The following is a 25,649-nucleotide window of genomic DNA, read 5'->3' as shown; positions in this document are numbered from 1 at the left end:
AAAAACACCCAAAGAAAGATGCCCAGGGTCCCTGCTCATCTGCGTGAACGTGCATTAGGCATGCTGCAGGGAGGCATGAGGACTGCTGATGTGGCTAGGGCAATAAATTGCCATGTCCGCACTGTGAGACGCCTAAGACCGCTACAGGGAGACAGGAAGGACAGCTGATCATCCTCGCGGTGGAAGAGCCGGATCTCAATCCCATTGAGCACGTCTGGGACCTGTTGGATCGCAGGGTGAGGGCTAGGGCCATCCCAGAAATGTCCAGGAACTTGCAGGTGCCTTGGTGGAAGAGTGGGGTAACATCTCACAGCAAGAAATGACAAATCTGGTCCAGTCCATGAGGAGGAGATGCACTGCAGTACTTCAAGCAGCTGGTGGCCACACCAGATACTGACTGGTACTTTAGATTTTGAGCCTCCCTTCATTCAGGGACACATTGTGAAATATATATATATATATATATGTATGTATGTATGTGTATATATATATATATATATATATGTATATATATATATATGTGTATATATATATATGTATATATATATATATATATATGTATATATATATAAAAATATCCGTGCTTATGGCGAGAAGTCGTGTGTTAAAGAAGTTATAAAAAAGAAAATGAAAACATTTTAAAAATAGCGTAACATTATTGTCAGAGTAATTGTTTTGTGTATTTGGCCGCAGCATCACGAAGTTGTTTTCGTCTATCTGCATCAGAAAATGTACCATGACGTCTGACACGCCTCCTTTTTAGTGTTTTCTTGCAGCTTGGATTGCTGCTGTTATAATCGGTTTGAGTCATATATATATATCTATATATATATATATATATCTGTATATATCTATATCTATATATATATCTATATATATATATATATATACAGTATATATATATATATATATATATATATATATATATATATATATACAGTAATCTTTCCTCGATCGCGGGGGTTGCGTTCCAGACCCCCCCCCCGCGAAAGGTGAAAATCCGCGAAGTAGAAACCATATGTTTGTATGGTTATTTTTATATATTTTAAGCCCTTATAAACTCTCCCACACTGTTAACATTATTAGAGCCTTCTAGACATGAAATAACACCGTTTAGTCAAAAGTTTAAACTGTGCTCCATGGCAAGACAGAGATGACAGTTCTTTCTCCCAATTAAAAGAATGCAAACGTATCTTATCTTCAAACGAGCACCGTCAGGAGCAGAGAATGTCAGAGAGATAGAAGAGAGTGTGACAGAAAAACAAACAATCAAAAAATCAATACGTGCTGTTGGGCTTTTAAGTATGAGCACCGCGATAAAGCAGCCGCAAAGAAGGGAACAATGTGAAGGTAGTCTTTCAGCATTTTTTAGAGTAGCCTCCGTATCTTCTAAACAAACAGCCCCTCTGCTCACACCCCCTCCGTCAGGCGCAGAGAACGTCAGAGAGAGAGAGAGCGAGATTAATGCAAACAATCAAAAAATCAATACGTGCTTTTGGGCCACCACGATAAAGCGGCATTTCTTAGAGGAGCGTCCATATCTTCTAGGCAAACAGCCCCTCTGCTCACACCCCCTTCGCCAGGCGCAGAGAATGTCAGAGAAAGACCGAGAAAAGCAAACAATCCGCTCGGGGAAGCACATCGTATATTATTGAGGAGTTTTAGTTAATATGTAATACATGCTCTGATTTGGTAACTTCTAAGCCATCCGTCAATAGCGTCCCTTGTATGAAATCAACTGGGCAAACAAACTGAGGAAGCATGTACTTTAAATTAAAAGACCCATTGTCCGCAGAAATCCGCGAACCAGCGAAAAATCCGTGATATATATTAAGATGTGCTTACATTTAAAATCCGCGATGGAGTAAAGTCGCGAGGGATTACTGTAGTGTAGAGAGATGTCTTCGCTGACGATATGAGCGCCTTTTGGGAACCGTCGCGGTGGGTCTTGTGTAGACTGGTGAGACGTCACTGCCATCTGGCTGGGATGGCACTGTCAGTCCTCCACTCCTGTGCGTGTCTTCATAATCCGAGCTGACGACCTCATAATCGTATACATGCAAAAGAAAGTGCAAAATGCCTTAATATTAGTTTGCCACGGTCTAGAAAAGGGATCCCGTGTTTGCAGTTGTCTGGGCTATAGCTCAGGGGGAGGAGGAAAAAAATTAAAAGTGCTCACTTTGACTTAAAGCAGAAGCGCAGTCAGCGTCTCAAAGGCCGGCACAGCTACGCCACTTTTTGCAGACATGGGTCATTCATATATATGTGTGTATATATAATATATATACAGTGGTGTGAAAAACTATTTGCCCCCTTCCTGATTTCTTATTCTTTTGCATGTTTGTCACACAAAATGTTTCTGATTATCAAATACATTTAACCATTAGTCAAATATAACACAAGTAAACACAAAATGCAGTTTTTAAATGATGGTTTTTATTATTTAGGGAGAAAAAATCCAAACCTACATGGCCCTGTGTGAAAAAGTATTTGCCCCCTTGTTAAAAATAACCTAACTGTGGTGTATCACACCTGAGTTCAATTTCCGTAGCCACCCCCAGGCCCGATTACTGCCACACCTGTTTCAATCAAGAAATCACTTAAATAGGAGCTGCCTGACACAGAGAAGTAGACCAAAAGCACATCAAAAGCTAGACATCATGCCAAGATCCAAAGAAATTCAGAAACAAATGAGAACAGAAGTAATTGAGATCTATCAGTCTGGTAAAGGTTATAAAGCCATTTCTAAAGCTTTGGGACTCCAGCGAACCACAGTGAGAGCCATTATCCACAAATGGGAAAAACATGGAACAGTGGTGAACCTTCCCAGGAGTGGCCGGCCGACCAAAATTACCCCAAGAGCGCAGAGGCGACTCATCCGAGAGGTCACAAAAGACCCCAGGACAACGTCTAAGAACTGCAGGCCTCACTTGCCTCAATTAAGGTCAGTGTTCACGACTCCACCATAAGAAAGAGACTGGGCAAAACGGCCTGCATGGCAGATTTCCAAGGCGCAAACCACTGTTAAGCAAAAGAACATTAGGGCTCGTCTCAATTTTGCTAAGAAACATCTCAATGATTGCCAAGACTTTTGGGAAAATACCTTGTGGACTGATGAGACAAAAGTTGAACTTTTTGGAAGGCAAATGGCCCGTTACATCTGGTGTAAAAGGAACACAGCATTTCAGAAAAAGAACATCATACCAACAGTAAAAATGGTGGTGGTAGTGTGATGGTCTGGGGTTGTTTTGCTGCTTCAGGACCTGGAAGGCTTGCTGTGATAGATGGAACCATGAATTCTACTCTCTACCAAAAAATTCTGAAGGAGAATGTCCGGCCATCTGTTCGTCAACTCAAGCTGAAGCGATCTTGGGTGCTGCAACAGGACAATGACCCAAAACACACCAGCAAATCCACCTCTGAATGGCTGAAAAAAACAAAATGAAGACTTTGGAGTGGCCTAGTCAAAGTCCTGACCTGAATCCAATTGAGATGCTATGGCATGACCTTAAAAAGGCGGTTCATGCTAGAAAACCCTCAAATAAAGCTGAATTACAACAATTCTGCAAAGATGAGTGGGCCAAAATTCCTCCAGAGCTGTAAAAGACTCATTGCAAGTTATCGCAAACACTTGATTGCAGTTATAGCTGCTAATGGTGGCCCAACCAGTTATTAGGTTCAGGGGGCAATTACTTTTTCACACAGGGCCATGTAGGTTTTGGTTTTTTTTTCTCCCTAAATAATAAAAACCATCATTTAAAAACTGCAATTTGTGTTTACTTGTGTTATATTTGAATAATGGTTAAATGTGTTTGATGATCATAAACATTTTGTTTGACAAACATGCAAAAGAATAAGAAATCAGGAAGGGGGCAAATAGTTTTTCACACCACTATATATATATATATATATATATTTTATATATATATATAAAATATATATATATATTTTATATATATATATAAAATATATATATATATTTTATATATATATATATTTTATATATATATATATAAAATATATATATATATATATATTTTAAATATATATATATAAAATATATATATATATATATATATATATATATATATAAAACTGATCACCCATTGGCCTCGCTCACTGATTGCAAGGGAAAAAAATAAAATGTAGTCTATAAGCTATTAAACAGTAAAACATTAACCTTTTAAGAAGTAAAGATACACTAAGCACCAGTGGAGTGGTTTTGGGTAAGCTACATTTTAAAGCCGGTATAACATAACAGGTAAGTAGTACTAACAGCAGCTAAAATGTATATAGATCATCTCTTGGTAGTTGATCCCTTTTGAAAGGCGCTACACGACGGCTGTGGTATAGAAATTACACTTTCTATGTGAACGTCCAAATTTCTGCCTGTGGTAATGTGGCTTACCGGCATTACCAGCAATTAAAAGAAAATCATTTTTGTGTCCTCTGCAGTGTTAAGAGATAAAGGCTTTGGTTTGGGATAAAAGGAAAAAAGGTGTAAAGATAGGAAACTTGCCTTTTTCTTTTATATAGTGTAGAGAGAGGCCTTCGCTGACAATATGAGGTCTCGTGTAGACTGGAGAGGCTGCCCTGCCGTTAACTGTCCGGGATGGCACTGTCGGTCCTCCACTCCTGTGCGTGTCTTCATAATCTGACCCGACGACCTCATAATCGTATACGTGTAAAAGAAAGTGCGAAGCGCCTTAATATTAGTTTGCCGCGGTCTAGAAATGGGATCCCGTGTTTACAGTTGTCTGGGCTATAGCTCATGGGAAGGGGGAAAAAAATTTAAAGTGTTTTCTTTCACTTAAGGTAGAAGCGCAGTCAGCGTCTCAATGGCCGGCACAGCTATGCGCGCGCACTGGCTGCCCGACTTTTGTAGTATTTTTGCAGTGCAGAAAATGCCACTTTTTGCAGACACGTTCATGTGAGCAAAACTCTCCGTGCTCTTTAGAGGTCTTGCTTTCTCTGCGTACTGCATTCATAGTCAGTTCACGTGAGCCGCTCGGAGTACATGCATCGAATCTTCTGAGCTGTGCCTGTGCTATCTCGTGCGATCTCGCGATGTCCACTGCGTTATTTAATGTTAGCTAAGACCCGGCACTTAAAAGTTTCTCGCTACGGCAATTTTAACTTCGTTACAAAGTGATCCAAAGTCTCGTTTATACCTCGTGTCTTCTCATTAAACTTGTATCTCGCGAATAAAGTATTTGCCGTTTTTCTTCAGCGCTCTTTGGGAGCTCTTCCTTCTTTTCTACGTATTGCAGTCACAGTCAGTTCACGTGATTACGTGGGAGGCGTGATGATGTCACACGCAGATTCAAACCCCCCACGGCCTTCGAGCTAACGTCCATTACGGTATATGGAGAAAAATCGGTTCCAGTTATGACCATTACGCGTAGAATTTCTAAATGAAACCTGCCCAACTTGTGTAAGTAAGCTGTAAGGAATGAGCCTGCCAAATTTCAGCCTTCTACTTACATGGGAAGTTGGAGAATTAGTGATGAGTGCATGAGCCAGTGAGTGAGGGCTTTGCCTTTTATTAGTATAGATTCCTCCCTGTCTTGCTACTCTATTCTTCTTCTTTACAAAATTTTCACTTGTTTCAGCTTTGTAAAATGAGGTCTACCAAACCAAATACATTTATAAGGTCTTGCTTTTGAGTCATAGTCCTGGTTGTCGTGACAATCACTTTTACGTCCCTTGGCAATGCCTCTTTTCCAGCTGCTTTGAAAATTGCTTCTGTAGCCTCAGTGTTACAATACAGTCATGGGCGAAATTATTGGCACCCCTGGAATTTTCCCAGAAAATGCACCATTTCTCCCAGAAAATTATTGCAATTACAAATGTTTTGATATACACGTTTATTTCCTTTATGTGCATTGGAACTACACAACCAGAGAAATAAAGCCAAATCTGACATTTCACACAAAATTTAAAAACCGGGCTGGACTAAATTATTGGCACCCTGAACTTAATATTTGGTTGCACACTCTTTGGAAAAAATAACTGAAATCAAGCGCATTCTATAACCATTAACAAGCTTGTTACGCCTCTCAACTGGAATTTCCAACCACTCTTCTTTTGCAAACTGCTCAAGGTCTCTCCGATTTGAAGGGCCCCTTCTCCCAACAGCAATTTTAAGATCTCTCCATAAGTGTTCATTGATCCGGACTCATTGCTGGCCAATTCAGAACTCTCCAGCGCTTTGTCTTCAGTCATTTCTGGGTGCATTTAGAGGTATGTTTCAGGTCATTGTCCTACTGGAACACCCATGACCTCTGACGCAGACCCAGCTTTCTGACACTGGGCCCTACATTGCGCCCCAATATCTTTTGGTAGTCTTCAGATTTCATGATGCCTTGCATACAGTCAAGGCATCCAGTGCCAGAGGCAGCAAAACATCCCCAAAACATCTTAGAAACTCCACCATGTTTGACTGTCGGTACTGTGTTCTTTTCTATATAGGCCTCATTCCGTTTTCTATAAAAAACAGAATGATGAGCTTTACCAAAAAGCTCTACCTTGGTCTCATCTGTCCACAAGACATTCACCCAGAAGGATTTTGGCTTCCTCAAATACATTTCGGCAAACTTCAGTCTGGCATTTTTATGTTTCTGTGTCAGCAGTGGGGTCCTCCTGGCTCTCCTGCCATAGTGTTTCATTTCGTTCAGATGTTGACGGATAGTTTGAGCTGACACTGTTGCACCCTGAGTCTGCAGAACAGGTTGAATATTTTTGAAGTTGATTGGGTCTGTTTATCCACCATTCGGACTATCCTTTATTGAAGTCTTTTATCAATTTTTCTTTTTCGTCCACGTCCCGGGAGATTAGCTACAGTGCCATGTGTTGTGAACTTTTTGATTATGTTGCGCACAGTGGACAAAGGAACATGAAGATCTCTGGAGATGGACTTGTAGCCTTTAGATTGTTGATATTTTTACACAATTTTTGTTCTCAAGTCCTCAGACAATTCTCTGCTCTTTTTTTTGTTCTCCATGACACAGACACAACAGAAAGGTTGAGTCAAATTTTTTCCATTTTAACTGGCTTCAGGTGTGATTGCTAAATTGCCAGCACCTATTTCTTGCCACAAGTCAGTTCAAACGAGCATCATATGCTTGAAATAAAACAATTTACCTACAATTTTGAAAAGGTGGCAATAATTTTGTCCGTCCCATTTTTGGAGTTCTGTGTGACATGTTGTCAGATTTGGCTTTTTTTCTCTGTTTTTTGTGTTGTTCCAATGCACGTAAAGGAAATAAACGTGTATACCAAAACATTTGTAATTGCAACAATTTCTGGGAGAAATGGTGCATTTTCTGGGACAGTTCCAGGGTTGCCGATAATTTTGGCCATGACTGTATAACTATAAATCTGTGTTGTCCCAAGAAACTGTTTACTATACTTATAGCAGCAGACTCTGGGCAAATCAACATATGAATTGTGTTAGAGCTTAGCATACCATAGAATGGAGAGCATCCTGGTTCTGTCTTGATATCTTCTCGATACCTATGCAATACCATGGCAAAAATAGAAATCCAATTCAATGGCTTTTTACTAAAGTACAGTGCTTTGAATTATGGAAGTGAACAATGTTGCACCTTTTTCTTTTCTTCCAGAGTAGTTTGTGTACTTGAAGTCATGCATGAGTGCAGTACTGATTTTCTTGGTACTACTGGAACTGTTAAAAAACAAAAAAAAAAAACTGGTGCCTTAAATTGGTTCCGAATTAGTACAGAAATATCAGTTCTTGTGATATCCCTACTATTATATTGTATTTCCCTTTGGCCATATTATTTGTTACTTTGCCCTAAGTTATCAGGTTTGCCTGGATTATACACATATCAATTTCTGTGTTTAAAAAAACAAAAAAAAAAGCATGTTTCATAAACATCTTCTGGTTCATAATTTGCGTGAGGAAATTAAATGCCAGTTGGAGCACAAACCCTTAAATTTTAAAAAGCCCAAGAAAAAAATAATGGTAAATGGCGGTAAAGCCCAACTTAAAATCACTTTGGTTTAATTCAGTCTAGGTACCATTAAACCTTTATCCTTATGCAAGGAATTTTTTCCCCTACATTTCGTATTGAACTCCTGTAAATCACATGAACAAAGTTTTTCTGTATTGTGTTCTGTGTTCACATTGTTTGATATGGAGGTTTATGTTAGAAAGTGCCACTTCTAATCTTTTAAGTCAACTCAAGCTTGTTCAAATCTCTTTGGCAAGAGTCCTCCTTCAGACCCAGAGGAGTGACAACATAATGCCTGTTTCTTGCATAACTTAATACAAAATTCAGTTTCTAACCTATGAAAACTGTCCTTAACAAGCTATACAGGAGTTAACTATCATTTCTACAGTAGCCAACGAGTGGACAGGCACCTATACAATGTGGTTCTGGGAATATTGGACCATCCAATCTCAGTAAATTTGTAAAAGAAATATTCTAATAACCTCTCTTTTAAATGCAGTGGGCTTTGGCCTGACTATATTAATTTAAACAAAATGTTATACTCCTTTCCTTTAACGGTTGTTCTGACTAATTGCACTCTTCCCATTCGTATTTGCAGCAGGACCAGACAAGACTCTCCTCGATTCCAACCTTTCATTATATCCCCTGAACATCCATCTTTAGCCACATGTAGCACTAAATTGATATTAAATCTGGCATATTCCTCTATTTAGACAACACCTTTCTAATACCCTTAATTTTCAAATTTTTCACCTTTGGAAGAAACTGGATGAAATCCTTCCTTTCTGCCTCTAAACAATCTTTTTCAAAAAGCTCCTCTTCCTAATAAGGATACCAGTGTCCTGCCAGCATAGATAATTATTATGTTCACTTATTGAGATTACCTCTCATAATTATTGCTGCATGCAGGATGCAGAATTCTCAATTAAGGCTTGGGCCAAGCTCCCTCTCATTTTTCAGTCTTGGGCCACTGATCTTAATATTAATATTTTAACATCTCACACAATCACCACCCACTTTCAACCCCCCACCGCCATCAGAAGTAAAGTCTAAGTTTTGTAACCTATTATTGAATCTTCTTTAACTTTAATAGTATGATGTTTACTCAAGGAAAAATAAGGCAAACTTTTTTTTTCAAGAAGAAAAAATATGACATGTAACAAAAACAAGTAAATACCAAAACGTGAAACTTAAATACAGTAGTAAAGGTATGACTAGTGTCCACTGCTCTAGTGATGCAGAGCTGGTACACATCCTTTGCGTGATATGCTTTGAAACAGTCACCAACGCGCAGCCTGATATTGTAGTCGGGACAGTGCAAGTGTGTTTCTTTAGACACTTTTCTTAAAAATGTTTTCTCATGGGTTCAACCCCTTATAATCTTTTTCATCTTTGTTACCTTGGTTTACTTGGTACTTATCTACATGTTTAGGGCCTGCCCTTCTGTATTTTTTTTCTGGGTGCAAAAATGTTTTCTGTTTCTTCAGAGGATAGCAGTGATACAGACAGAAACAAACTGTCCTCTGTTGGACCTTTAATGCTTTTGTTTGCTTCTCACTAGCATTGCTCTGTCTTGGCATTCTGGCATCTAAATTATGTCTTCATTCTCAATGTAAACCTCACAGACTTCTTTCTGACAGTTGGTGGTCCTAGGTCACTTAGAACTGTTCACAATCAAATTTTTTTAAGAAGAAATGCACCTCATTCCTCCTATTGAAAACCCTTTTATTTTGAGCCCATTAATATGACTTTACAGTATACTTGGGTTGGCTTAGAAGTTTGCTTGATGCTTTTCCTACTTAATTATTTTCTTTTTTTTTCATCTAGGTACAGTATAGATGTTTAACTATGCTCCTAGGCTATGTTAGGAATTGTAGTGAATCGAATGGGATAGGGTGCTAAGTAGAGTTACTGGGTGCTGTATAGATTACACTAGTTTACCCCATTTCAGTGGACATGTATTTTTTTGATTCAGTAAAAAATGGTTTAAATAAAGAAGAATCACTGCTGCCTTTACTACCCTGTGCTCATCAGTTTCTATTGTTGCACTACGGATTTGTTGCTTACTGCCTAACTTTCTACCTGCTCAGCTCAAATTTGTAGCAAAGCACAGAAGAATGTGGCGAAGCTGACACACAATATTATTGGCATGTAAGGCTGAAAGAATTTTGATTGCTAAAAATCATCAAAGCAAATTCTTTGCATCACAGCTTCATTTAATCCATATAGCAACACCTCAGTGAGCTCAGAATGTTTTTCATGGATGCTTACACTGTAAAATAAGCAGTGTTAACATAACACTTAAAGAGTTATTTTTAACACTTCTTTGGAGCACATATGGTCCCAATCCATCGAGAGTAAAAATAACACTGACTGTAGTGTAGAACTTATAGTGTAAATAAAGCACCATAAAGTGTTAAAAAACAGCACTGAGAGAGTATTTATTTACACTTGTTATTGTACTATAAGTTTAACACTGTGGGGCACGTAACACCTCTGGTGTTATTTTTTTACTTAGATTACTCTGTTAAGTGTTATTCATAGTGTTCTTATTTGGTGCAAAATATGTATTAACAAATACATTCTAATATTTAAAAAAATTCTTTACACAGATGTAAACATTCAAATGTTTATTTACAAAATGGGCAAAGTGGCTAATTTAAAACATGTACAGTTCCATGTCATAAAATTACATATAAAATGATAAAATATAAAAACATAAATCTTGAAATAAAACCTGCATTGACAGCTAAGTGTTAACAAGACTGCAGTAAGGTACAACAAACCAAAAGAAATTATCAGACCCATAAGACATTTGCATATCAAAAGGTTTGTAATAAATTAGTTCAGTGACATTGAACACTTTCAAGGATTCAGTGTCTTGGTTCAATTCTGTAGGCATAACGATGATCATCAAAGCAAACAGTTTTGAGCGGTGATGCAACCAGTACCACAAATTCATTTCTAACAACAATATCTTTGATTTTATAAAACACTGGCAAATCAATGTCTACTTCACCACAAATAATTAAACCAGAACGGTATTCAGTTCCATTATGCTTCACCCATTTAACTGAGAGAACATCTGTTTGAGGAGGAATATTCAACTTGGGCCAATTTGGTCATTTTCACTTAAGTCACAGAGAGAAACCGTCTTTCCTGGTCCAAGTACTATTCTGTCATGATTGAAGGTTGTTTGTATGAAGGTGTACATGTTGTGAAGCACCTTATTGTACGAGGCACCAAACACAAAGTGGGCTTTGAATAGTTCATCAAAGGCAGCAAGACCACTCACTGACTTGCATGGTATGGCTTTTTTGTCGAGGATGATGTAGTATCCATGAATGCTGCTTTTCTTTGTCCCGACAGCAAGCAGGTAGGGCTGGGTGCTCTCCTTAATTGAATCAAGATGTTCCTGTATGTTAGTCCCTGCCTAAAAATAAAACAAAAGACAATCCTTAACAACGCTCCAATTGCTTGTTTCTACATTAGTTTTACAATGAATACAACTGGGTTGAAGTTGAAGCAGACAGGTCATACAGAAAATGCCAAATTTACCTTTTTGAAGATCACAATGTATTTCTCAGCTTGAGATGCCGACATTTTCCCAGGTCTCTTGCGACCTTGTGCTGATGGAGGAATTAGGTGAAGTAAAAGAAGAATCAAAGCAAGACCACTACCCCATCCTAAGAGATATGGTTATTTTAGGGGGGAATAAACAATTAGTAAGGTACATAAATATGTTATTAACTTGTTAAAAAACAGCTTACCATCTTCATCTGATTCAGTGTCCACAGCTGATTCTGCACAGTGAATCAGGTCCTGAAGTTCTTGGGAGGAGTTAAGCCCCTTGCTCTGCTGAATGACTTTCTGCATGAATGTAGTTGGCCACCTCTCTAAAATTTAGCTGCTGTCTTTTACAAAAAGACAAGCAAAATCCAACTCAATCTGTAAAACCCACCAAAGCAGAAAAAAAGCAACTAAGTGCAAATTTATTATCTTTACAATAAATAGTCAAACTTTAAATCCCCACAGATATCATCTATTGTCCTTATTTCACAGAAAAATAATCTAAATCACATTAATAACTCAAATGTTCTTACCAGGCCCTTGATATCCAAATAACGTGGAAATTCAGTTAGCACATCAGTGCATCTGCTTGGGTCATGAATTATCTTGCGACGATACTGAAATGTCTCCCTCATCTTGACCTTTACTGTCGCCTCCTCTGAAGTATGCATCATAAGAGAAACAGCTTCCCTATACTGTTCTTCGGTTAGGATAACTTCTGTGCTGGATGAAGCTTCTCTCTGAGCAGATGGGCCACCACTAAAAGACTGGGGACACATCTACGTTTCTCTAATGGTGCACTGTTCCTCTGAATGTTCTTAATTTTCCATGACAAGTACCCTTGTCCACTTTGAGGGTCATAATAATGTTCCTTAAAAAAATGTTTAAAGTAAAACAAGACATCCATCTACCACATAATTATTTAACTAATTTAATTAATTGACTTACATATCCAAGCTTTGCATATGGATCCCTAAGATATGGAAACATGGCAATGATTCCTTGAGCATACAGTTCTCTTACTTGTTTGGGTGGAGATGAGCTGTAATATTATAGAGAAACAATCATATATGAATTGAAATGTAAATAATTAAATGTTATTAACTTTTAAAATTCACTTTTCCCAGCAGTTAACACATTACACTTTATAAAATTGCATCAACAAGATGAGAATTTGAGTGTCACAGGCATTTGCTACAGAAGAAATGTCACATTAAATTTTGTCCTGACACCTTTGTAAAAGTGCTCGTTCACCAAAAATTCAGTTTTGTATTTTTCCACACCTGGAAGATCTTTATAAATTTTTGATTGCATCCAAGAGCTTTCTAAACCCCTATAAACAGAAACGTGACTACAACTTTCAAGATCTGTGTCTTGCATGACCCATGTAATGTAGTATAACCATTGTGATAATATTCCATGTGGCTATAGTGGTTCAACCTAAACTTCATGAAACTTTAAATCCTTAGTGTGTGTAAAAACAGACTATTAATATTGTTATTTTTTGCACAAACTACTTTTCTTGCTCTATAATAACCATTATAGTCATTCTTGGCTTTGAAGTGGCAGTTGTTTTTCCTGTCTATGAGGGTGACTTTATCACAAATATGTTCATTTGTTTTCTGAACATGAGAAAGATCTTACTCTGTGGAATGACACAGAGTTGAGTAATTAATGAAAGAATTAGCATTTTCATTGAATTAACCTTTTAATGACCTTAATGATCTTTTAAAAATCATGTCCTTTAACAAATTTTGCTTTGGGCTAGGAAATCATGACCACTGGAATAAAGAATACTTAAAATACAAGTTACCTGTGCTTTTCAGTCATATCTGCAGTAAGAATATTGACCATCTTTCTCCTGTTGCTGTCAGACAAGCATTTGGTTTTGTTGTACTCTCTGATGATTCCATCCCCACCAGGTTTAGTCTGCAGAATTTTTTTGACCATCTGCAAAGTTACAAAGCACAATAAACAACCCATGTCAGAAAACATTCTGTGAACATGATTGTGTAGTCACATTGTGATTCTGCACCTGGATCAAATCTCCAACGCATGAATTTGGTAAACTCGACTTAACTTTTGCACTTTAGTTTCATGCATTAACACAAATGACACAGTGTGATATTGTCAGAAATCAGAAAGGCACTTTCTTCAAAATGTTAATTTCTTTAAAACATAATTTAAAAAATAAGTGACTAAATTCTAAATTTTTACTGAATAACATCCAAGGCACAGACACACACTCACAATTCCTGCTTCATCTTCAGCTCTCCTCTTTCTTGTAGGGCTGTCATCACTTAGAAGAATGGTGTCATCAGATTCATTGCTTGAAATCTCAGCTGAGCTTTCTTCACTTGGCACTGGAGGAACATGGGTCAATTCTGTTGACCAAGAATTAAAAAAACCTTAGTTTTAGTCGAGTTAATTTGACTGTTAATTTGACAAACAACTGTTAAACCTTGGTACTGCTAACAAACTTTTTTAAATTTACAAAATTAAATACCCGTTTGCGATCGCAACGTTATATGAATTGTGTTTCCTAAAAACATGTTTACACATGGCTGTAAATGTGTGCATGGGTGTGATCTTAGACCCAGACGCGGTGGTAAAAAGTTGTATATTAAGTCACACTTAACAAGCGGATTGCATGCCTGTCAACAAGGATCGACAAGATATGAGGCAGGTCGAAAAATCGTCCGATTGCGATTTTTGGCCGTTCATTTGGTGCATCTCGAGCTATTTAATTCCCTGTCAAGTCATGCCATTAGCCGTTGTGCTAATCCCATCAAGTGGCTTTGGTCCAGCGCTCACGCAAAAGACACTAGATGCGCGTGCTTAATAAATAAACTGTCATGATTCACACCCTGTCTACCGTCTTTTTCCCCACGCTGTCACTTCTCCTCACGTGCTCATGTTTTCCCTAGCCCGTCATGTGCATTTCTCACACCTCCATTTCCGCCCCGTCTGCTCACCGGTTTCTCATTTCCTCGTGATTAATCCAGCATTTAAGCACACGCTGCGTGGCTCTAACTGCTGGATTATTTATTGTATGTTTCGTGCCTCGATTTTCTCACGTTTGTTTTTCCTTATGATTTCACGTTGCCAAGCTCGCTTTGTTTCGTTTTGCGTCTCGGACTTAACGTCTCGCTCTTTGATCTGCCAGTTCTCGAATCTCCGCTCTCCCTTTTGACTACGTCTTCCGCCTTTGTTTTTTGCTCTGAAGTTTCACCGCCTGACATTTGAGCGCCGACCTCGCTTCCGCTCTCCGACTTTGCTCCCTCCAACTCTGGATGGAGTTCCGCACCGCCCCGTGACACAAATGATGGAAAAGCAGTGCAGCTCAACCTTTATACAAATTAATTTACAAAATAAACTTAATATTTGACTTCCCAATCACAGTCAATATGCAAATACATTTTAATTAAGTTTAATTATGCCTTAAGGCATGATATTTTGATACTCCCGGACATTTTCAAAGCACAAACAACCACGTCACTTGCCAATGCTCAACTACGTACATTTTGACGATATACATTACCATTTGAAGAATCTGGCAATAGTATCTGGAAAACGCCCAAATTTGGTTGCTTCAGAATGTCCTCAAAGACGTCTTCGTCTATTTCAATGCCAGACTCATCATAAAGCCTGGCCTCGGGCCTATTGGAGACACTGATGCCGAACTTCACGAAGGCTGTAAACGAACCAAAATAAGATTCAACTGAGTGGCAAACGCCACCGACATTGTCAGCTTAATGCTTATTTTTTTATATAATTACAAATGCAATTACCTTCATCCAGAAAATCGGAAAGTTTCAAATCGCTGTGAGAAACTTTCACATACTTCTGTTCACTTCTGAACTTAACTTTGACAAGCATCTTCACTCCTAACAAAGTACTTAGTGAGTACTTAAAATATATATATTTTTAAGTATAGAAAGATAAAGACCTCACCTTGCAGCTGGCATGTGGATAAAATGGCGTTTTCGTCTTCACGATTGTTAAAAGGGGAGGGGCAAAGAATTTGGCGGTTTTTTGCACTTCAAGTGTAAAAATGTAATTGCACCATGCAGCACCACTGCAACTACACTACAAAAGAAAATTTATTAACACTGTTGGTATCAATTTAACTCTTTTAGAATGAATAACATTTAACACTGCATTTTTTACACTGCTTATTTTACTGAGTATGCTGTAGATACATGAAATAAAGACGAGATTTGATGGTGTGAATTGCAGAATGGAGTAAGAGAGAGAAAACAAATGCAGCATGCTATCCAACACTGACAAAGTCCTTTTGTGTATTTCGGCAACATTCACACCATCGGTGTGTCACTTTTATGCAGCAGGAAACATTGCATCAAAGTGGAAGCCTCAGTTCTTAACATGTTGATATGCTCACGTTTCTTCATTGCATTCACCATGTGCTCCTTAACACTAGAATCCCCAGCAAAAGTTAGTGCAGTAAAGACAAATTATTTATCAGTGCCATTATAATTACCCTAATGCCACATAAGCTTGATATATACATTATAAACGATTAAAGGTATGCTTTTATTACATCAAATGTAACTGGCTGAAAATGAAGTGCACAAACACATGTCTTAATTTGAAAACGATATTTGGACTTCACATTCACAATAACAAAACAATCTGGCATGCTTTTGCTGACGTCACATTTCAAAACACACACACACGCCACACATTTTTACATGTACTGCAAGTCATGTAAATGTCACATTAATTTCTGAGGATGCGTCAAAAGAACACTGGGAACGCGTGACAGCCATGGTGAGTGTACATATGTGTTCCGAGTGTCAAGGGTAAACCAGCCGTAAGTGTCAAGGGGGCAAATGGCTGGCTGAATGGGGGATGGGTCGGTGCAGGTTCATTTCTGGTAATTGACACATTATCAAAACAAAGGCGGTTATTAGCGACCAGTTGATGCTCTTATAAGGTCATCCAATTTTCCTTGCATGTGTTTGGGGAAAGTAGGCTCTTCAGGCATAACGAAAATTTTCACGGGTTTTAGGAATTCTAGTGTTGAAGGCTTAACACACAAACATACACCATATCTACTTCATTCAGGGAAGCGATCCTGCCAAAACGTTTTAGCCTTCCAAGAAGACAGTAAAGGCTTATGTTCTGCCTAAGCTGTAGTTAGGTTGAAAGTTGAGCTGCACAACCTAAAGACAATTTTTATGTGTTGTTATTAATGATTTATGCCTTAGTTTTATGCTGTATGTATACCTTTTTAAAGTACTTTGTAATTGATGTATTAGTTTTGTATTTATTTGTTTTTATGTTTCAGACAATGTTTTCTTTAAAACCAAAAACCTAAAATGCACTAATTGGGTTTAGTTTTGAGAAATAATTTTATTGTGTGCAATCTAAGCAATAAAAATGTGTTTTTTTTCTTAAAAGGAAATCAGTTACCTGTTAATTGTATGAGATGTGTTATTTTCTCTTTTGTAGATATACAATACTATTGCTTTTAAATAAATCAAAAGTATTTTGTGTCCGATTAATTGATGAAATAATCATGGGAATACTTGATTACTTAATCAATTTGCCGCATCCCTTTTGGAATGCTGACTTGTGTTCAGAGCATACAGTATGTAACACACACTGTAAGGAAAGCAGTATTATTAAAGAGTTTTACTAGAAGTTATAGGGTTACTCAACTGCCACTAAAGCTGACAAATACATGATTATTTTTGCATATATAATATGATTATATACAATATGGTTTGCCCACATTAACTGTGCAGTGTGATATTATATACAATATGGTTTGCCCAGATTAACTGTGCAGTGTGAAAGGCTTTTAATGAAGCAGACGAACGTTTAACATAGTCAGTCTCTGGTAAAAGATGTGCTTGTACACAAAGTAACAGAGCACCAAAATTTTCTAGTTCTCCTAGGCTAATGACAACTTAACCTTTAAAACACAATTTTGCTTACATATTCTGCTTTTGCTCAGGTGAACTCTTTCTGTTGTTAGACTTCTGTGGACTTACTTAACCTGATTAACTCAGGTGAATGGAACACTGTCTAGTGTGGAGAACCTCTTTTAGGCTGCTGTGTGGCCTGAACTGCACTTTACAGTTTTAAAATAAACTGTGAGATCATATGCATACAATCTGGGATCCATCCAAAATCCTTTAAGCACCATAGAACCCATTTAATCAATAGGTTTATGTTGCATTCGGTGCATTATGTTATGTTCATTTTTATGTCTGTTGTTGGTATTAAGTACAAATTTCATAAACATGACCTGAAATGAGAAATGGAAATAATATCTGCATTTTTTTCTTTCAAGTGAAAATAAAAAGTGCATTATTTATTGAATGCATCTTGATTTTTCTATTCACACTTATCTGCAAAATAAGAAAAATGCTGCATTTTTGGATTTAGGATTAGAGAAATTTAGAAAATGTAGCACGGTTCAACTTTTAGGTGTGTCTTAGAGCTGTAAACCTTAATGGACTGAGTTTGTTGGGTGGATTCTAGAACCTTCTTAATTCATTTCAGGTTTGCAGAGGCTGAAAATAAGACTGGATAGGACTTACGCACGCACATAAACACACACACGCCATATTTCCCACACAGTGACAGTTTACATTTGTCAATTAATGTAACCCAAAAAAAACATTTTTGTAATTAATTCCTTTCATGCTTGAGCATATGTGGCTATTGTAATATTCATGTAATGGGGCTTGCAAAGCTATTCAGTTATATTAAGGAATAACAAAAGTGAATGGCAAACTGTATTACAGCAACTGACCATTATGGATAGCAGGTGAAGATGGTACTCTGATGATAAATTATAGGGTGACCAGATTTTCAAAGTTCCAGACTTCGACTCTTATGTTGCATGTACGCCCACACAAAAAGCCTAATTTAATTAATGCCTCTCATCATCATCAAAGAGAGATTGGGGCATGGATGGAAAAAAAAAGTTTCACAAGTAAATACACATGATTACATACAGTGCTTGAGGTGCAAACAAATAAATGGCAGTATATTGTCTGTTTTTTGTGCCTCTTGGTCTTCCATGCGATACTGTTCAAATTTAACATAAACTCTAAATCAAGCGGAGTTAGTGCACACTGTTTTAAATGTATTGTGATGACTTTTGTGGCACTGAAAAATTTCATTATATAGCCTGTTAAAACTAGGATATTTTGATATTTTTCAGAGCATAGTGAGAAATCAGACAAAAACACATGCATCATTTACTTGAAAAGGCTGACAAAATAATTTCATCCTGCTGTTTTGGAGGGTTATGTGGTGTTTAAAAAGGTAGCCAAAGATGGCAAGCTACTTGTATATAACTAGAAGATAAATATGTTGTTCCTTTAGCTAATTCAAGGAAAGAAAAAAATCACTGTTCTGTACAGTGATGTAGTGGGATGAGGACAGATATTTATGAGGGAACCTGTATACCTGATCCTGCAGGATATATAGTAACTTTCTGCAAGCCAGTTCTGAAGAATTGGGGTTCACGTATTTGGTATATGAATGAATTTCAGAGGTGTATGCTCAGCAATGTCATTATGTCTGGAACTGTGAAATTTCAACCTGCAAAAAAGCAGATAAAAATAATAGTTTAGTACTCTCTTTCTTATCCTTCCTTTTGCAGCAGAACCGCATTGCACTTAGTTTGGCATTTCGGCCTATAAGGCTTATACAGAAGTGAAAGATTAGTAAGTAGTACCATAGGTGCAGAAAATGTTGTTCTATGGATCTGTACCTGCATTTTGTGTTCATAGATATGCTAATGTTCCTACTTTTACTCACAGATCTGATAGTTAATAATCGAGCAAGCAACATTTGAATGCAGTTTTAACAATGGGGTATCATGTTCTTATATGAAATTAGCTGCATATGTGTGTGTGAGCGTTTGTGTTTGTATGTCTTCCGATTAACTAGTTTCTGATTTTCTGAAAAGACTGCACCAGTATTCTTTCAAACAGAAAAATAGGAGAAACATTAAACTCTACCTTGAAAAGAGAAATGCATCACATTGGCTGTTTAGTCTTCTTCGGATTGTTAACTACAGAACAGACCTGGGCAGGAAACAAATTGCATTCCTTAAGATGGTATTTTAAAAATTTAGCTTTCTTTATTTCTGTCTTGGCTAGAGGAAAGCTAAATGAATGTGCACTGAGAACAGTAATACTGTACTATTAAATATACAGTGAAGCTCAGATTTGAAGAGGTGCATTGATAAAGACAGTTTTTAATGTAATTATTTTTCAGTTGTATTAAGAATTCAGTAAAAAATTATAGATGTGTTTGTTTTCCATTCATTCTTTAGTGTTTTAATGTTCAAAATTGTGCTCTGTCTCTATTATTATCGTATAATATCATGGATGTATTTTACAGTATCCATTTGTTTTTTGGAGAAAAACATTGTAGGGTTTTCAAAGGGCTTTAAGAAAAAAGTTGTTTATGTATAGTATTTTAAGATCCTGTAAAGGAAATATGCTCTTTTAAAAATGCTTAATATTTTATTGAACTAAAATAAAATTACTGACAATACATAATTCTGCACTATATTCTATAACAGAATTATTTTAAGTTGGGCAACTTTTACCACAGTTCCCATGAAAAAAGTGAACATATCATCATGCTCAGAGCTTAAACTTGTTTGATATGTTCCTTGCTGCAGAGAGGAGAAATACAAATAAAAGAGCTGGCCAGCATGTTAAATGTTGGAATGTGAAGTTCATTAGATTTCACATCAAGTGATTGTCATTTTTGGTAAAGGGGTTTTCACAAAATACCTCTTAACAACTTAATTAATTTAATGTTTGTTTTATAGCAAACAATTTCAAAACTTAAAGAATGCCTATTTTATTTTAAACACTGTATTGTTTGCAGCAAATCCTTAAGTGTTTTTTCCAGTAAGAAAATGCTAATGTTATATTTTCCCTGTCCTTAGTTAAGGCTGTCTTGTCTGATGGTGTATTGTAATCTACCAGTGGTGACAGATACGTTGTGACAGCCATCTGTTCTGCCACTTTTTTTTCCCATCCACCCAATGCCTTAACATCTTTTTATGCAATAAGAATTAAGTCTAAAAATCTTACTACAGAAAGTGTCTGTTCTGTCTATCTGTCTGTCTATCTATTCTATCTAATCTATCTATCTGGCATTCTGTAATTTAACCTAGCATTTCTTATGTTTATACCCATTAACCTTCATGGAAAGAGACTTCAAGAAAATGTATATGTTTAAGCAAGATCAAAATGGAGCATTTTTTAAACAGTTTTTAAAGATTTAGCTTTAAGATTTTGAGGTGCTGAATCAAGCTATCTTGTCTGCTCTTATTTGTTTAAAAGTGTAGCAATTTTTAGGTTTTACTTCTTTTGTAGTTGTTTATACATGCAGTTCATACATGATGTTTGTACATCCAGTCTTAACAAATTTATTGAATTAAAGTTTGAATAGATCAAGAAAATGTAAAATCAACTTCTTTCTTCACATAACACAATTTTACTGTCCTATTTTTATAACTTTACTGCTTGTTCTTCTTTTCTTCATTTTACAAATTTGGTAAAGTCTTCAAACCAGCAAATAGATAAAGAGTTTTTGATTTTACAGTATCTTTTATATAAGAATTTATTGTCTTGTTTGCCGAAAGTCCCATAACACTTGGTACTTCTTGGAGAGACCCATCTTTCACTTATTAAAGCATTTTTTCCATCTGGATGTGTATCTTTTAATTAAGCACAACTTTGTTTTGCACTTTTATCCTACCTTTTTGAAGAAGGGTTTAAATTCAGTCACATTGGCACCTTTAGGCACCTCTAGCACTTTTCAGCAGGATTGTGGACTATGCTCCACCTTGTTCACTTTAGGGCATTGATAGTTTAAACCATATATTCATTGAGTTGGCTGTGTACTTTACATCATTGTTGATCTAGTGTAGTGGTGAAAGGAGAAATTATCCTTTTTAACTTAAGTAGAGAGCAGCACATTTTGTATCAAAATATGTACACACTTACTTCCTATTCATTTCCCCTTCTATCCCCAGAACATGTCCCTATTGGAGAGATGTAGCCCAATAGCACAGTGTTGCCATTAACGTTTGACAGTAGAAAGTAGAATGGTTTTTTGTGAAACATATCTTTCTTTGGTTTTACAAAATCAGAAGACATTCCCCTCGTGGTTTTGAAGGATTGAATGAGTCTGAAAGGAAAATGTATATAAGAATAGTAGTTCTTGTGTTTTTAAAAATGGCTTCTGTCTTGCAACCCTGTGCAACTCATGGTGAATACATCGAATGGTTGAAATATATGGCTCTCTTGACCAACAAATGAGGGGAGAGGTGGTTGTTCATTTTAAAACGTCAGTTCCATGAAGCTTTAGTTTCCTGTTTATGATACGCACTGATCATTCCAGAATAACATTTTGAAACAATATTTTCCTAAAATAAGCTTGTGCTTTGCACATTTTTGGCATAGTTGGATGCTTGACATGTGGATTATGCGACACATATAGAGTTTTTTTGGGATGTTTTCCATATTTTTTGCCATGGAACAACATTGGTCACTATTCTTTTATTTCATAAACTTTTTTCTGTCTGAAAACATGGAGATAATTTTTTTTTTCCAACAGCACTACACAGTAAGTAATATATGTAAATAGTGCCATTTTTGGGTGGATTATCCCTTTAATGATAGTCTTCACAGTATTTCATAACATACATTTTGCCTTTGAATTCTTTTATATCATTTTTCTGAGCTGTATCTTTTAACAAGGTACAGACAATATCCTATAAACTTTTGTTATCTTTTTTGGACCATGGCTATCTTTGCACTATGTAGCTATAAATTCAAGAACAGCTGTTTTTTTTTTTCTTCATCCAAATCAAAATGAATTTGTTGTCAGGCATGGGCAGATTACCTTCATATACGATTTGGAATGTAACTGAAGAAAACTGAATGCTGTTAGTGCCTGTTTATAATTGGTATATGTAGTTATGCAAGTAAGATATTTAAAGTTGATTTCATTTATTTTCCTAAAAATCTATTTGTTTTTATTTAAATATTGTTGAATACAAGGTCTTGTTTGGTGTTGGACTATTTTTAGAAGAATGTTTTTTTGAATTCTTCACAAGGTGTTGAAATTCCTTTATGACTTTCCTTTGAATCCGTAGAAGTATCTTATGGTTGTTGCTAGCTATACGGTGTCATGAAGCATCCTTTCCATTATCTGCTTTTTTCAGCTCTATCTTAAACCTCAGAAGTACTATTAATTTCCTCAAACAACCAGCTGTTTGCATATTGCTTCCTCTATTAACAAGCTTTTTCCAAAACCGCAAAAATCGCATTCATGCACTGTACAAAGATTGCTGATTGAGTGTGTGGTCCCATCATCAACTAATTTTCTTCTATCAGCTGCTCCCATAAGAGTTAGCATTTAAGCAGACTGTAAAATATTTTTATAGAAAATGTATACATATAGACATGTACGATTTTAAAAAACAAAAAAAAAAACAACCACAAAATTCAACTCAACTATGTTCATATAATAAGTCCCTGTTCAAAATAATAAGCCATTATATATGTATTTGTAAAAATAGGTTTATAGAAATATTCTGGATATAACAAAGTTAGGGACCTTCCTTAGAAATAGAAAATACTTGTTTGAATGGAATCTTCCAGATTTGGCATGGATTTAATTATGTTAGCAATGAATAAAATTAAACTGTTTCACTGCTTTGAAAAACACATATTTAAAGGCTGTATGAAAGTTTCCTAATTATTTATAAGTTCTATTAGAATACATTTTGAAAGGGAGCAGGGGAGTATAGAGCTAATTATACTGTTTTGAAGATACAATGCCATAAATCTTTGACCAAAAGGGCAAACAAAATATAATTTCAATAGTTTTAATATTCTTACAAATCATCTACATATGGGGCTACTAAATTGGTTGCAAAAACGTAGTGTTTGAAAGAGAGGCAATATTCTCTAACTTTGCCACCTAACTGTCTTTCCCCAATATTAGGGTTCTTTTGTGTTACACCTGATTCAAGAGATTTCTGAATTTAATGTGTTTATCATTTCATACTTGCATCCTTTTATTTATCTAAATACAATCACAAGTTAACTTTGAAATTGTTACTTAGATGTCCTCTTGAAAGCCAAAATCTCCTTTCTTGAAGCATATGTAACCATTTCCTATATTGTTTAATCACTTTAGAAGATACAAAGTAATGGACCTGAGAAGCAAGAGAAAGAAGGCATGATACAAAACTTTAAGAGAACACTGTCAAAAAAGGAGAGAAAGAAAGAGAAAAAGCGGGCACAGGAAAGGGACGAACATTCCCAGGCCAAAGAGGATGGGTAAGCATGTCCTGAAGTTGCTCTTGTTCAGACAAGTATGATGTCCTAGTTATCTGTCCCTAAATAATAATATTTGTTGTTTTCAAAATTTAAAGCTGTGCATTTTGAATTGGAAATGTGTCAGCTTGCAAGTCTAAGTATCACTCTGAAATGGTACATTTAAAATACCTGAAACTGTGCCATTTATAAAAGTTTCCAATCATTTGCAGGTATCTTGAGCATTTGTATTATGTCTTGAGTTACCCTTAACATTGCATGTATAACATAACACAGGAGATGTGCCACTTTGATCAACAATGAAATTTATATAATGTTGTATGGTGTGTATACAGTACACCCCCAATATTTGCGGGGATTATGTTCCTAGAGCACCTGCGAATTGTGAAAAACCACGAATTTTGGATGTTTTTTAAAAAAATGCCTATTTTCATAGTTTAAACCCTAAATATGCCCCCAAAACACTTTAATTTAATTTCAAACTCAGCTTCATACATTACCTAAAAATAAAAAACGTAAAGGTAAATCTGTATACTGTACTGCTATGTCTTACTCAGTGCTAGAGTGTAAAATACCAATGTTACCGCTATATGTACTGTTATCCATGCAAGTGCGTTTTAATTGCGAGAAGCCTCAGATGGTGCAGCTTGTTTCGGCACCATCTTGGGGCTTTAACCCTTAAACTGCCACTTACTTGGGGTTAATGCATCCCTGGACGGCAGATACTTTTTTGCTGCACTTTAAGTAAAGTCACAATTAACAAAGAAAAAGTGAAATTTTAATGGAACACTTTTTTCATGCAAAAAGCATCACAATTACTGCAACACTAATCATTTTACACACTGACAATGAACTCTAAAAACTATTTTAAAAACCACTGGAACAATATGTAGAAAGTGCTGTACAACACTTGGGGCACAGAATTTCACAGAAACACAGGAGAATGTAGAGACAGGAACTTTATTCAAACACTTCAAACAAGCATGTCTCTTTCAGAAGTAAAAGGAGCTCAGTATGCAGTTAGTTATTGATTAAACAATAGACAAACATCATAGGGAAGCACAACCCCCAACAGGAGTAGAGAATGTCTGCGGGAGCAGAGAGAAACAAAGCAATCAGCCAAAAAGGACAGGCACTATTCAGGCTTTTATGTAAGCGTAGCACGTGAAGACGGTGATTTATTTATTTTTATGGTGGAGATTCCAGGGATGCATTCAGCCTTGACCCGACCCACGCGCGCTCACAAACAGAGACAAAAACAAAGCAAACTGGTAATCAAACAGAAAATAATGTAATGAAACAAATGAAATAAGAAAACAACGATACCACCCCGTTCCCCTTACAGCGATTACACATTAAATACAACAAAGCACAAACAAAACACACACAGTAAAACATGAAAAAGATCATGAAAAACGGCAACAGATGAAATGTAATGATGAAAATAGATAGTCCAGAGATCCACATGTTAAATGGGAATGTACAGATGGTCCTACCGGTACTTTCTGAAATTGTGAAGATGGGTGGACGGGTTCAGGAGCACTCCTTTCTTTGCAGGATGGCCATGAATCCACTTACAGTCCTAATGTACACAGGCAGGTCCAGGACAAAATGAATAAGTACAGGTAACCCAACAGAAGGCAGTCAGACAGGAACTTGAAACACAAATTACAAAAACTTTTTTTTTTTGCTTTTGGTCACCGGCCCCCTTTTTAAAAGCCGCGCTGACATCCTTTGACCTCAA

The 25,649-nt window shown here is 36.5% G+C and overlaps 1 protein-coding gene across 1 annotated transcript in view; it reads left to right on the top strand.

The window, feature by feature from the left end:
- LOC120525817 (afadin-like) overlaps positions 1-25,649 on the top strand; it is a 365,848-nt gene that overhangs the window by 117,380 nt on the left and 222,819 nt on the right. Inside the window, 1 exon segment of the mRNA XM_039748422.1 lies at positions 23,766-23,908. Coding sequence (XP_039604356.1) covers positions 23,766-23,908 — 143 coding nt within the window.

The sequence above is a fragment of the Polypterus senegalus genome, chromosome 3 (assembly GCF_016835505.1).
Source record: "Polypterus senegalus isolate Bchr_013 chromosome 3, ASM1683550v1, whole genome shotgun sequence".
NCBI classification, from domain to species: domain Eukaryota; kingdom Metazoa; phylum Chordata; class Cladistia; order Polypteriformes; family Polypteridae; genus Polypterus; species Polypterus senegalus.
Note: the sequence above shows the minus strand (reverse complement) of the source record. Positions and strands in the feature narration are given on the sequence as shown.